The sequence below is a fragment of the Mus pahari genome, chromosome 14 (genome assembly GCF_900095145.1).
Source record: "Mus pahari chromosome 14, PAHARI_EIJ_v1.1, whole genome shotgun sequence".
Taxonomy (NCBI): Eukaryota; Metazoa; Chordata; class Mammalia; order Rodentia; family Muridae; genus Mus; species Mus pahari.
In genome coordinates, this window is record NC_034603.1 from 72,741,763 (window position 1) to 72,756,699 (window position 14,937).

At 48.3% G+C, this 14,937-nt stretch overlaps 1 protein-coding gene across 3 annotated transcripts in view; it reads right to left on the reverse strand.

The window, feature by feature from the left end:
* Nucleotides 1–14,937, reverse strand: part of March10 (membrane associated ring-CH-type finger 10) — a 91,218-nt gene that overhangs the window by 31,441 nt on the left and 44,840 nt on the right. For 2 of the 3 annotated variants that reach the window (XM_021213702.1, XM_029546299.1), the window contains one exon: nt 6,439–6,591. In XM_021213702.1, coding sequence (XP_021069361.1) covers nt 6,439–6,591 — 153 coding nt within the window. Of the gene's footprint in view, nt 1–6,438; nt 6,592–11,181; nt 11,736–14,937 lie in introns of those variants that run through there. The other variant, XM_021213703.1, reaches the window with a different exon arrangement.

Below are 14,937 nucleotides of genomic sequence, written 5' to 3' on the forward strand. Positions count from 1 at the left end.
GTCTGCATGTGTGTGGGTTCACACCTGTGTCCCTCACACCTGTGGGTCTGCATGTGTGTGGGTTCACACCTGTGTCTCTCACACCTGTGAGTCTGCATGTGTGTGGGTTCACACCTGTGTCCCTCACACCTGTGAGTCTGCATGTGTGTGGGTTCTCATCTGTGGCCCTCGCACTAGTTCTGGAGAAGTCACAGATTCTCTCTGCAGGATCCAGCTGTAGACCAGCTCAGCCAAGGATCGCTAAACCTCTGTGTTCAGCAGCACGGAAAGGGAACAGTGTAGGAGTGACAATACAAAACCAACCGGTCCTTTCTCATTTAAATCCATCCCAGATATATTGATGACATCCCTACTTCACTCACCATTTTTCAAAAACTTGACAAAAGTACAATTTTGTTTTGATAGACTAGAAAGAATGCTCTAGAAGCTAGTGACCAGGTACATGATGATTGTGATAAAGTTTGTCACTTAGTGTAAATAAAAGTTATAAAATCTCACATGAAAGTATCATCTCTTCTTTGCCTTTTGCCTCTAGTAAATGAATACCATCTGGCTGCCCCAGAATGTCCACCTCGGGATTATAAGGTGGAGGAGATGGAGAGAGAAGGAACTGGTCAAGTGTCCAGTGAGCCAGAGTTGTTATCAGTGAAATTGCTTATTCAAAACTCAACTTTGTAGGGCTCTGGGAATGGCTCAGTCAGTAGAGTGCTTGCCTGAGGCCTGAGTTGGATCACAAGTTGGAACTCCTGTGTGTGTGTGTGTGTGGGGGGGGGCGGCGGTGGCAGACACTAATCCCAGACCTGGGGAGGAGCAGACAGGAGGGTCCTTGGGGTTCACTGGCCAGCCAGTCTAGTCTAACTGGTAAGCTTCAGGTCACTGGGGACCCTGTGTCTCAAGGGAGGTGGGTGATGTTCCTGACAGTGGCATCCAACCTTGTTCTCTGGCCTACACACACACACACACACACACACACACACACACACACACCCTCCCCTACATGCTCCTGCATACAAGCAAACACATATACATTAAAAAACTTTGCGATGTACAAATAATAAGCACTTCTTGTCAAGTAGTTATACTGCTCAGCTAACCCACCCCAGCCAGTTGGTCCAGGGAAGTCTTGTAGCCCTGTGAGCCGTATGACACTGTCCTCACACCTTCTCATGGAAGGTGCGGAGGGTAAGGGAGGCTCACATGACTTGCCCAAGGTCAGAGTCCCAGTAAGTGAAGTGAGTCACAGTGAGACTTGGAGCCAGGCCTGCTAGGGCTTTTGTTTCTTATCACTGCTCTGGTCAATGCCTTAAAAACTTCCACAGGCTTAGCAATTTTCTCACCAAAACGAGGGCCATTGAGATCTATTGGGATATGTGCATGTGGTAAGGGCTTTCGCCCCATGAGGGTAAAAAATTGTAAGTGCTTCTGTGGTTCCCCTTCTTATTCCCTACCAACATGGCCAACCCCCTCTGTGTCCTCTCTGCTCTTCTGCAGATCTGATGAAGCTCTGCTGTCCTTATCACTTGGTTTGCCTGTTGAGTGGACAGGATGCCATGAGCCCCAGAGGTTCTTGATAACAGCTCTGCTGGAGAAATGCAAATCCACTGAGCAGCCGACTCAGCTGGGGCCAAGTCAATACTGCCTTTAATTGAGGTGCCTTGCAGGGGCTCTGCAGCTCAACTCTCTAACGTCCTAATAGTCTCAAAGCTTCTTTTATTGTTAGCTGCATGGGACACTCAGCGGCACAGTGCGAATCCTTACTTATCAGCCCTTCCAGAAATCAGTTAAACTGTCCTACTGGGCCCCTCATGGGGTTTATAAACCCCAAAAGAGATGTGTCAACAATTCAAGGACACTTTGAGCATTCAGCTATCTGAACCAGAGTGGAGCCTGGATGGCCCAACCAGCTGGGCACTGAGCTGATCCATGTTTGGGGAATTAGTGCTCTGTGATACAATGTGTGTGTGTGTGTGCACGCGCATGTGTAGAGGTCAGCCTTAGTTGCTGCTCACACTTTGTTTTTGGAGGCAGAGTCTCTCAGTTGGTCTGGAGGTTAGATGGTCAGGGAGCTTTAGGGATCTGCCTGTCACCCATTCCCCAGCCCTGGGATTTAAAGTGTGTTTGTGTATGTTTGTGTGTGTGTGTGTGTGTGTGTGTGTGTTTGTGTATGTTTGTATGTGTGTGTGTGTGTGTATGTTTGTGTGTGTTTGTGTGTCTTGCTTGCTTGTGTCCCTCTCCCACACATTATTGGGATTGAACTCTGGTCCCCACACTTTCCAACTGACCCCCGTCCCCTTAATTATTAAAGATGAGAAATGACATGAAGTCAAAGTATAGGATCTTTTTGATCATTTCACAATTTGAATTTGAAAAGGACCTCCAAAGTCAGTAAACAGTGCTGAGCCCGAGTCTTCTCTCCCCTCTGAACATACATCCATAAGATGGCTGGCGAGGAGCTGTCCTGGAGCAAATAGCTCAGCCTTTCGTTGAGGGAGATGAGAGACTCGGCTTCTGAAATACAGGATAGGATGCTGGGAACTCACAGGAACCCTGAGGTCATTTCACAGGAGCTCCGGAGCTGTCATGGTGTGACTTGGACCTCTGGGGTAGAAGTCTCAGCTCGATGCTATGCTCCCGAGGCTTCCTCAGACATGCGTCACCACTATTCCTGGTCGTCTTTAAAATTCAATCAGAGGTGTGTGTGTGTGTGTGTGTGTGTGTGTGTGTGTGCACGTGCGTGCGTGTGTGATGGGCTGGGAACAAATACTCAATTGGTATGCCGGGGATGTGCTAGCCCTGCCTTGGCCGCAGCTGTGGGTTGAGGGCCTGCTGTCTCCAGGAGGTCCCGGCTTACTGAGGTGAGATCGGAAGAAGTATCATCTGGCCTTAGGACTATGCTTTTGGTCTTGGGCTTCCATGAACTTCACCAGCACTGCCCTGGATTCTAACAATATCCTCCTGACCCTCTTTTGGTTATAAATGTGGTCCCATGACCCTTGGAGAAAACATGGGAACTGTAGAAGATGAAATGTTCTTAGGCTCCTATAACCAAGAGCTCAGCTGGACATTGCTCAGGCGCTGGACTTCGAGGGTGAGTTGAAAACTCAGAACCCCCAGGGGCTCTTCACCCTGAAATAGTGCAGTGGCTCAGTTTGGAGGTTGAGAAAAGTACCTCAGGCCTCAAACCCACTCTGTATTTCTCTTCCCATTCCTCCTGCTCCCTGAGGACATGGACCCTCATCTAGAGACATTGTTGAAAAGACAACAAAAACAACAAAACAAAGGTGGTTTACTGCTGTGCATACAAGCAGACACTCTACTTTTTCCCCTTAAGTATTTCGTTGCTGTTACTTTTAAAGAATCCTGTCATAAATGTAGTTTAAGGGTAGACTGTATGAATGTCACAATGTCTTCAACTTTTCTTTTACTGTGTATGTGTATATGCCTGTGGGGTGTGTGTGTGTGTGTGTGTGTGTGTGTGTGTGTGTGTGTATCTGTGTCTATATCATGTGTGTGGAGGGGTACAGAGGGTGCATGTGCATGAGTGTATATGTATATAGGGAAGCCAAAAGTTGATGTCCAGTGTCTCCCTCATTTGTTTTCAATCTTAGGTTTTAAAACCAGGCCTGTGGTGGTTTGAATGAGAATGGCCCCCATCAGGGTTGGAGAGATGGCTCAGCAGTTAAGAGCACTGACTGCTCTTCCAAAGGTCCTGAGTTCAATTCCCAGCAACCACATGGTGGTTCACAGTCATCTGTAATAAGATCTGCTGACTTCTTCTGGTGTGTCTGAAGACAACTACAATGTACTCACATAAATAAATTAAGTAAATAAATAGAGGAGAGAGAGAGAGAGAGAGAGAGAGAGAGAGAGAGAGAGAGAGAGAGAGAGAGAGAGAGAGAATATGGCCCCCATGGGCTCACATATTTACATATTTGAATGTTTGGATGTTTGGTTCCCTGTTGGTGAACAGTTTAGGAATGGTTAGGAGGTGCAGCCTTGCTGGAGAGGTGTGTCATTATGGGTGTGCTTTGATGTTTTAAAAGCCCACTCCAAGCCCAGTGTCACTCTCTTGCTGCTGACTGCTTGTTTATCAGAATGTAAGTTCTCAGCTACTGCTCCAGTGCCGTGCCTGCCTGCCTGGTGCCATGCTCCCCAGCCATGCTGCTCTGAAACTGTAAGCAAGCCCCCAATTACGTGCTTTCTTTTATCCACTGAGCCATTCCTTTAGTCCCTAAATGCTTTCTTTTATAAGTTGCTGCAGCCAGGGTGTCTTTACTGATTCTGCTAGAGTAGGTGACCAGCACACTCCAGGGCCCTGTCTATAGCTCTTTCCCCAGCACTGAGATCACAGGTGTCATTACGCCTAGGTTTTCATGTGGGTTCTGAGGGATAGAACTCAGGTCTTTCTGAGCCAGCTCCTCAGTGTGTGTGCGATGTGTGTATGTGATGTGTGTGTGTGTTTGTATGTGATGTGTGTGTATGTGATGTGTGTGTGTGATGTGTATGTGTGTGATGTGTGTGTGTGAGATTGTGTGTGTGTGTGATGTGTGTGTGTATGTGATATGCGTGTGTGATGTGTATGTGTGTGTGATGTGTGTGTGTGTGTGATGTGTGTGTGTGATGTGTATGTGTGTGTGTAATGTATAAGTGTGTGTGTGTTTTGAGGCTTTTGTACCACAGACCACACTGTGGTGTTAGCCTTGCTCACTTTGATAATGTGAGAATGGATTGATGAGACTGGAATTGCCAGGTTGGAAGGTATGAACCACCCAGAGGCTTTCAACACATGTTGCCAAACTCCTTTGCAGACAGTTAATACCATATTGCCCTTCCAGGTGGGACAGGAAGGCATCTCTGTCATAGCAGGATCACCAGCTACCTGTGTCACCAACATCTGACACAATAGTGCCCAGGAAGTTAGTATCACTCCCAGCCAATATCAACCATTATTTTAGAACCTTAGCTAATTAGGTAGGCTGAAAGTTAACTCACATGTCAGTTTACATTTATTGAGGCTACACTTAATACATGTGTATTCACTGCCTGGACGCCTGTGAGGCTGTGTTATCTCCCTTCCCCATTGCCCTTATGTGTTCATGTGTGAATTTTTTTAAGCTTGATTTCCCGGAGCTTCTGGATATTATCTTGGTCACATTTGTCCCAAATCTCCCCAGGATGATTCAAGTCACTGGCTCATCTCCAGAAAAGGGACTAAGGGCACACTACAATTGGGGGATGATGAGGAGCCCCACTATAACGGCTGGAACAAATCCCCGGTGGACCCTGACATAAAGGAGACATGTCCTGGGTACTGATGGGGGCTTATATAAGCTTCGTGTTTCATGCATGGAGAACCTCGTGCTTCAAATCATATCTTCACGTTCGTTGGTGGCCATTGTGGAGAGACAGTAGGCAGACTGTGTGTCCAGCGCTGCTCTATGTTTTATGTCACTTAGTCATCGTGATAGTACAGCAAAGCACGATTCTTCACCTTTATTTTAAGGTGAGAGAGCTGGAGTTTTGGAGGGACCATGTGACACCCAGAACCCCACTGCTCAGAGGAAAGGGAAACTAGACTTTTAGAACTGCAGGCTGCTCTAAGGCTTGTGCCCCCCCTCCTGGAGACACTCCCTGAGGCTAGGTCGCCGGCACAGGCTCATGGGTGCTCGAGTTGCCTCCAGTTCCAAGCCATTCAAGCACCCCCAGTTCTTCTCTATGTGTCCAGCACCATGTCTAAATGGATCTCACTTAAGCTGCCTTCGATTGATAACAAGGGATTGTGCCCACGGTCCCTCTCATGAAGGCTGGCTGTGTCATGCCATGTTCTTTGTGCCCAAAGGAGACACTACTTTGGGAGAGGGTGGCAGGGTAAGCTGGCGGCATGGCATGGGCCTTCGGATGCCAGCTCAGGCCTGAAACTCAGAGAAGGCGGCTCCACTAAGCCACTCCTTTGAAATGAAGCTGGCTCTCCCTTTGAAGCTATTCCTTACACATTAAAAGATCTTGCTGGTGTGGTTGGCCTCCATCTCAAGTGAAGAGCTCCCAAGGGAGGTGAGCAGTCTGCTACCCATGGCCATCAATCCTCCTTTCCTGTTGGGTGTGTGGGCACTATAGCCTGGTGGGACCTCCCCAGAACCGCGGGCTGCATCTCTGCCCAAGTCCACTCAAAAGCAGTCATTCTCTCGGTGTAATGGGAGAGAGAGAGAGAGAGAGAGAGAGAGAGAGAGAGAGAGAGAGAGAAAGAGAGAGAGAGAGATCAACTCCACCCACTCTCTTGGAGGCGGCTATCAAATCGTTGACTTTTGAACCTTTCAAATATTTCACTTAAAGGTAATTCTCCAGCTCATAAAAGCAAAGGTGGCTGAAAGTCACAGTCTCCGTAAGGTAGCAGCACACACATCAGTCCCCGAGGACCACGGTGGCAGCCACAGTCCTTACCTGCTCCCAGGAATCCTGATGCCTTTGTCGATAGCTGTGGTTTCTGCCTGCTTCTCTCCACAGATGTTCTTGGGCTGTGCATTTCTGGGCTGACTGTCAATCTCCCCAGGTTTGGCCTTCGCTTCCTTGATAAAATCTTTGGTGCTTGTGCCACTGAAAGGTGCAAAAGCTTTTCAATAACTTTTTCTTTCTTTCTTTTTTCTTTCTTTCTTTCTTTTTAAACAGACAAACACTTTCTGTATCCCTCCCCCCCCAAAAAAAAAGTCATCAAAGAAGGTAGACAGTGGTGGGGGTTTGGGTGGGGTGGAGAGTTAAGAGCATTGAGCCAAAAAGTCAGAGGAGAGAGGGGCTTGAAATCTAGTTTGGCCCCCTCTGCAGCCATGAAAGCCTGGGTACATCTCTCTGAGCTTCGGCTCCTCCACCAGAAACGTGGAAATCCCATGGCTGCTTTTGCAAGGCTTCAAAGACTCCAGGATTCCTGCAGGAAGGGATACATGGAATTTTTTTTCTTTCTTTTATCATTTAAAGAAAAGACCAAGACGTATGAGTATAGGTCTTTGTGGGGCCCAAGGAAGCCAGAAGATGGAATTAGATGCCCTGGCACTGGGTTACAGGCTGCGAGCCACTTGATGTAGGTGCTGAGAACTGAACTTGTGTCCTCTGGGAAATCACCAAGGGCTCTCAACAGCTGAGCCATCTCTCCAGCTCCTCTTTTCTTTCACTATAAAGTTTCTATCTTCCTGCCCATGGGTGCTGATGCTGTTGAGAGGGGGCTTGCTGCACAATGGTTATACTCCCCCCAGTACTCATTAGGGCTGGTAGCAGTGTATCTCCGTCCCTTGCCATATGTTAGCACCAGACATGCCCTATGAGAAGGTTCCAAGCACCTGGGAACCTCTGTCCTTCCGCATGCCCACCCACCTCCGTGGAAGACAGTGACCACCGTGGACCGAGTTCTCTGGGGACACTTTCTCGTAATTTTCATCTGGAACCAGGTTTCTGGTTCGAGTGAATGGTTGCGAGTTGCTTCCCGTGTATTCAGCATCGGTGCATGTGAATGGGGGTGAGGGTCTCTTAATTTGGGTTCACAAGGCAGTTAAACCATCAACATCTGTACTCCATCCCCCAAGAGAATTTTCCTGGCTCATCCCTGTTTGAAAGACTCAGATATTTCACAAATAGATGTAGACAGGAGTCAGCACATGGGGTGAGGCTGGGATGAACCTTGACTGGTGTGCAAGAGCCCAGGCTTTCCTGGCAGGTGAAGACAACTGGATTTATGTTCCAGACTGTAGTCTGTGGTTGCGGGAATAGTTTCCACTCAGACTCAGGAAGGCATGGATGTTCTCCTTGGCGTTCCACGGAACCCAATTTAACCCAACGATCAGGCTAAGTTATTCCTCACCAGCCCCAGTGGGTTCTATGCTTTGCAACAGAGGACAGTACCCCTCAGGGAACTCCCTGGGAGGAGAGAGATGGCGGCAGCACAGGGCAGACTTAGGGCAAATAGATGCTGCTGTTTGTAGCCAGAGATGGGGAAGGAGAGAAGATGCTTTCTAGAAAGGAGACTATGTCCCTCAGAGAGCATGGGGTGTGATGAGATGTGGTTTCTCTGAGGGGGAACATGGGGACGTGGAAAAGGACGACAGGAGGGAGGGTGTGCTGCCTGTAGCACTGTCTCAGCAGCCAGAGTTGTGTCGGTTGAAGTCAGAGGCTTCTCCCTCACCAACAGGCCTTGCCCTTCCAAGCTCTTAAGAGATCAAAATCTGCTTCACACCTCTCAGCCAACAGAGGCAGAAGTTGGGGCATTCTTTTTTTAAAAAAGTTTATTTAGAACTGTATTTATTGTCATTAGTGTGTGTGTGTGTGTGTGTTTATGTGACATATGTGTGGAGCTGGCACATGGATCAGAGGACAACTACATGCAATCAGCTCTCCCCTTGCACCTTTACCTGGGTTCTGGGTATTGAACTCAAATTGTCAGGCTTGCACAACAAGTGTCTACCCACTGAGCCCTCTCGCTGGCCCAGACACCGACTGTATTCTTACACATCGAGGAAGAGCCAGAACTGAAAGAAGGGGTAGGCATGGGGCTTAGGCCAAGTGAGCAAGTTAGGACCTGGCCCAAAGGTCCTGGAGAGATATTGTGATCTCAGCAGAAGAGTCAGCCATCTTCTCCATTCTGGGAGGTAAATGTCGCACAGCCCTGACACCCACTCTTGCTCTATCATCCACGTCGATATGGGGAAAGACCCTTCCTTCCACTGCAGCCAGCACCAACCCAAGAACCTTCAAGGTCTGGTTTAATGTCCACTAAATGCTTTGACTCTACCTATCCAGTACCTTTTTTCCTGGTTTTTAATCAGCTCTAATATTTAAATATTGGAAACTTTGTTAATTGTTTTCTCTTTCAGTAGACTGTAAATTCCTTAAGGAAGCTGGTCTCTTAGCCAGCCTGCGTGTTGCATGCCATGGTCCAGGAGTAATGATAATTGCCTAGAATGATTGACCGGATTTAAGAAGATGCCTTCAGCCCAAACTATGGGGAACTTTAAAATTAGAATTAATTTTTAAATTAAAATGCTCATTTGACCTAAAAAGTTACTTTTGACGTTCAGAAAGCTGCTTCCTTTACTCAAAGCACTGAACCTCTTACCTGACTTCCCAAACATTACTATTGTTTGTATTGACTTCTCCACAGACTAAAGTGATGACACTGAACATGGGGCAGGAGAGGTGGCTCAGTGGTTAGCAATACTAACTGCTTCTGCAAAAGACCTGGGGTCTGGTTCCCAGCACCCACATTAGGAACCTCACCACAATGCTTAACTCCAGCTTCAGGGAATCGACACCCTTTTATGGCCTTTGTGGACATCTGCATGCACATAGTGTGCATAAACTCTGTGACACACACATGTGCCCACCCCCCTCCCCAACACTTAACACCTAGGCATTGTTTTGCCAGGTATACTGGTGAAAAACCCCACCACTGTTAACAGAGCCAGAATCCTGCTCCCCGTCCTTTGGCAGTCTGAACCTTATTTTCTGCAGCTATGAAATGGGACTGTTCGTATTTTGTTAGACTATAGTAATATTTAGCAATAATATACATGCATGGTCTGATTTGGTATCTGGTACCTATTAGCTATTAAAACTGGTAGATGCTTCATTAGTAAAGCATGGAGCACCACTAATAGTGGTAAGCTAGAAGTCATTTCCACGACAGCACTGAAACTCACTGTTGTGGAGCTTTCTCGGGTTAATAATGTATGCAGAAGCTCTTGATCCTAGGTAGCTCTTTTGATTTTCTCCCACAAGCTTTCTTGTAAAAAAAAAATCCAAAAGGCAAATAGCAAGTCCTTTTATTATAATTTGTTCAACAAATACCTCTACATCTCCATGTCTTGGTTCTGTGGTAATTGGAGGGTTCCCAAAGATGAGTAAGATGTCTTGGCCATGGCCATCATGGCTATGATCTAACATGGCTGTACCTTTGCCTTGCAAGCGCCCTTGAGATTCAGAAGAGAGCAGACTCACAGGAGATGTTTTCCCTGCCTATGCACTTAGTCACAAAGGAGGTGGCCTCAATGACACACTTTATGAACACAGATTTAAGAGTTCCAGATGCCGTGCAGATCAGGTTTTTAATCCCTTCATCTATGTGAACAGACCGTTGGGACCTTTCTAGGATGGGACATTGTCATGGCATGGAGCAAATATTAGTCATGAAGGAAATCTGAATAGCTCAACTAGGTAGCTCAACTGGGAGACAAGCCTTCTACCTGGTGGCAGAGATCATTTTCTCTGCCAGGAAACTGTTATCTTGTCTGCCAGCGGATTTAAGGAAGTGTGCACTTTGTTCTGAACAATATACAGCCCATCACTTCTTCCAGGACCCAAGCATCCATGAACCTGGTAGCTGCTATATAAAAGGTATCTATCTGCGCTGGGTTCTGTTGATACTGCCAGGGAGTTGTCATTGGTAGCTCACAATTTGATCAGGAAAGGGAGAAAAGTAGAAGTCTCATATTCATACAACTGAGAGTCAAGTCCATGCACCTGTGAACTGCCCAGCTCCTCATGTCACCTGCTCGACACTGACCCGATGCTTGGCGGGCACAGTGCAAACATCTGGAGAGAGGAGAATGTACTACTGGATCTCTCTCTCTGTCTCTCCCACTACCACCTTCACTGCTACCCCGAGTGCCTGAGAGGGGCAGAGCCTCTGCCACCCATGCCTCTTTGGAACGTTTATTTGCTCCCTTTGGGTCACGGGAAGAATTACAGCTTTTCGGCAAGAGCCGACGTTGCCTGGGTTTAATAGGCAGCTTTCGGTACAGCACAAATAATAGGTCGCGTCTATTTGCCTATTTGAGTGTGCTAGAAGTGTATGTTGTCTCACATACCCAGAGGAGATCTTAATTAAAGCCTAATTATGTGCCATAAATATGTTTTATTTTGGAACTCAGGAGGTGGGAATTTTCGATTTTAAGAAATGCAAAGCCTAATAAGAAGGCTGGGAAGGGAACCTTAAATACCCACTGCGCCCTTTAATTTGTCCCTCCTCAGCGTGGTCCTGGCTGGATTTTTCAGTTTCAGAGCTGTGCTTTCAGAACCACTGGCCTGGCATCACGCTCCCAGGGTAGGGTACCCTTGGCCAAGGGTATCCAGAGAGTCTGTTGGTTTGTGATGGAGATGTTCCAACGAGTGTCCGACACAAGAGTTCAGAAATCAAGAGGCATCTCCAGAGATGACGGGATTTTATTGGTCATTCACTCCTTATTTTTTTCCACTAGTAGATGCCCATCTCAAGGGAAGTGTTAGTGCACTGTCTCCTCTTCCTGTTCCCTACCCCCGCACACCACACCCCCTTGGTGTTGCTCTGGTCTGCTCCTGTCCACCTGCCTTCTGCTGTCCCCCACTCCCTGACTCTTTTGTGCTGTGTGCCTCTCTAGGGGTGACTTACCACATGAGGTAAATTTTACTGGGCCTTCTGGGGCCTGGTAGGCACAGCACAGGGGTCTCGGCTGGAGTCGGTTGGGAGACAGGGAAGTAGCAGAGAGATGCTGGAGACCCCGGCAAGGGGGTCGGGGGGCCTGGGGGCGGGCTGGATAAGGTGGGAAAGATGACGGGAGGGAGGGAAGTGGAAGGGCTCTGGGCCCCCTGGGAGGCTGGTGGAACTAGGGGCAGAAGGAGGCAGCAGTAATTGGTATTGTGCTGCTGGGCCGGGGAGAAAGCAAAGACGGAGCAGTAAGGGGAATATTCAACACAGAACAGGGGCTGCTCGCTGCTGTCACCTGCACGAAAGAAAAAAAGCAGTCAGGAAGCAGCATTCACGGGAAGAGGACATTTCAAAAAGTCTGTGGATGAACAAAAACTCCAAAAAAGATGTGTGTGTGTGTGGGGGGGGCGGGTAGGTCTTTTGGGGTGGGTGTGCTGTGTCTGGTGTCATAGGTTTAAGGAGACCTGGCTCCTGCCCAGGAGGCATCTTGCTCAGGTCTGAGTCATACAAGGAGTGAGCCCTTCAATGTGGCATCACCTTCCAACCATTTCCAGGCAATAGTTTCCTGCAGCCCTGGCAGATGTAGGGAAGTGATTCCCAGACAAGCTCCTGAGAGCGAGCTAGTGAGCGTCCTGAGGCAGCCTCGTGGAAGCTTCTGCCTCTTCTCAGCTCCCACTGCCAGCCAAACGAGCTGTTCTGGCAGCAACAGATGGTGGCCTGCAGGGTCTCCCTTCCAGCAAGCGCTCTCCCCTGGTTCTCCAGCTGCACCCCTCCCACCCCTCCCCAGCCTGTGGTCATACCGTAACCTGGCCCTTCTGCTGCAGAAAGGAGAGAGAGAGAGAGAGAGAGAGAGAGAGAGAGAGAGAGAGATCCTGGTGGGTTTGTGGGGACAGAGAAGAACCAAAAGCTTGGGGGAAGGCAGGTGGACCAGAGAGGAATCCAGGGGAAATTAATGACTGCTCACTAACCTCACACTCTAACTGCCAGCCTCGATGGAGGCAGTGTGTGCCTGATGGTGTCAGGATTCCAACTGACTGCCTCAACCTGCTACCAGCCAGCTAGGTCACCTTGAATCAGTGACTTACAATCTCACAACCCATTTCCTCACCTGTAGTATGAGGCAGGTGATGTCTGCTGTCTGTAGCCTTGTTCTCCTCTAGACCAGCCCTATGAACACTGCGCGGGTCTGTTTTAGAAATATATTGCACACCTGAGGAATCAGTAAGTTTTGGTGTTTGGTGAACAAGGTTGGGGAAAAGGTGCCCGATCCTCTGCTGTGGGAATTCTCTGTGCACCTTGGTTAGGACAGTATACACACGCACACACACACACACACACACACACGCACGCACACACACACACACGCACGCACACACACGCACGCACGCACACACGCACACGCATACACACAGGCACATGCACACACATGCACTCACGCTCTTCCTGACATACAAATGCTGCTAGGGTTTGGATTAGAGCCCTCTAAAGGTCTGCCTGCTGGGCTGGAGAGATGGCTCAGAGGTTAAGAGCACTGACTGCTCCTCCAGAGTTTCCAAGTTCAATTCCCAGCAACCACATGGTGGCTCACAACCATCTGTAATGTGATCCGATGATGCCTTCTTCTGGTGTGTCTGAAGAGAGTAACAGTGTACTCGTGTATATAAAATAATAATTCTTTAAAAACAAGGTCTGCTTGTTAAGTTCATGGCTCAGGATGTCCTATTGGGAGACAGGGGCTTGTGGGAAGTCCTCAGGTCAACAGAAGTATATTCTCAATAGGGACTGTGGGACCCTGGTCCCTTCCTCTTTTGCTTCCTGACCATGAGGTAGCAGTTTTGTCCTAAGAGCTACTCCTCTGATGTGTGTGATGGTGAGTGACATCACTGAAGCCCCCAAAGCAACAGGCCCACATGATCTTGGGCTGAAACCTTCAAAACTATGAACCCAAATCAATTTTGTAAGTTTAAAAAGAAACATATTGTTATGTGTGTGGCGAGGTGGGATGTGGGGGTCAGGGGGCGTCAGGAGACAACTTTAAGGAATCCGTTCTCTCCTTCCACCATATGCGTCCCTGGGATTGAACTCAGGTCACCATCAGGCTTGGTGGCAAGTGTTCTTATTCCACTGAGCCAGTCTCTCTAAGTCAGTCACCTCGGGTATTTCATTAAAACAACGTGATGCTACCAGGTGGGGGGAGAGCCTCCACAGAGACTCTTATTGCCAGATAACTCCGAAATGTTGCAGCGAACATTAGTTCTGATTCTAAAATGATCAAAACTGTAACCACCCAATAGACATCATCACCTGCAGTGGAGGGCCTCCATCCCACAGAAGCCTGAGTGTCCCGGTAGAGAGGATTCCAATACATGCGGTCCACTCTGCCTCTACTGGGGCAGTTTGTATTTCTCACATTTTCTCTGGGCGTGGCCATCTGCCAGACTTCTTTTCCCTGTTTCCCACTACTCCTGTTCTTACAGTTTCAACCACCACTTGCTCCCCAAGGTCCTGGGGTCTGACTAGCAATGGGCAGTGCTCTGACTATACCCGGACACCCAGAGACTTCTAGACCTTGCCACCTGGCTGTCCGGGCTACACCTTGTGAAGGCCACCCACAGAATGGGACCCATTCTCTGCTTCCTGAGCCTTGGCAAAGCCACCTCCATTGTCCTTGCTTTCCTGAATGGATATCTGAGTCCTTTTTGATTTCTCTGTTTGCTCTGAGCTACACAACACCAAGTTCTCCCAGGCTTACATCTTTAAACATTGCAATCCCTCTGTCCTAGCTTCATTTTTGCTGCTATGATAAAATACTCTGAAACAATGTAGTGGGAAAAGGGTTCATTTTAGCCCACATATCCAGGTTATAGTCCATAACTGCAGGGAAGCAACCGGGCAGGAGCTCCAGGCAGATGACCTCGTCATCCACAGTCAAGGGCAGAGAGGAATGAATGAACACATGCTCACTTGGATGCTTGTTTACGCTTAGCTCTGACTCACTCTTACACAGTTCAGGACCCAATGCCTAGGGAATGGTGCCTCTCATAGGGGGCTGAGTCTTTCCACATCAAGACAGTCCCCCCCCCACACCTACAGGTCAGCCTGACTCAAGTAACCCTCACTGAGACCAAGGTGGCAGCCAGTTCATGTCTTCTCTGTTTTCTTGGTGTTTGTTCCAGGTAAAGCAGTTCTCATTCCTCCCTGGACCCACAGACCCTCAGAATGTGCCACAGGGAATGGTCCCTGGCTGCATCTGGCTTCCCTTGGTTGCCTGACCAGTCTCGACTTCATATTGTGGCTACTATCAGTGTGAAGCTTAGCAGCCTGGCTGTATTCTTAAACGTGCTGGGTAAATGGATGGCCTCACTGACAAACCAATACACTGAAAAGCTTTTTATAACCAAGTCACAATGCTTCTCACATCTCAAATGAAAGTTTCTTTGGCCAAGCACTGTCCTCACATAGCTACGAGGCCTAGAAAGAGAGACTACACTGGGAGT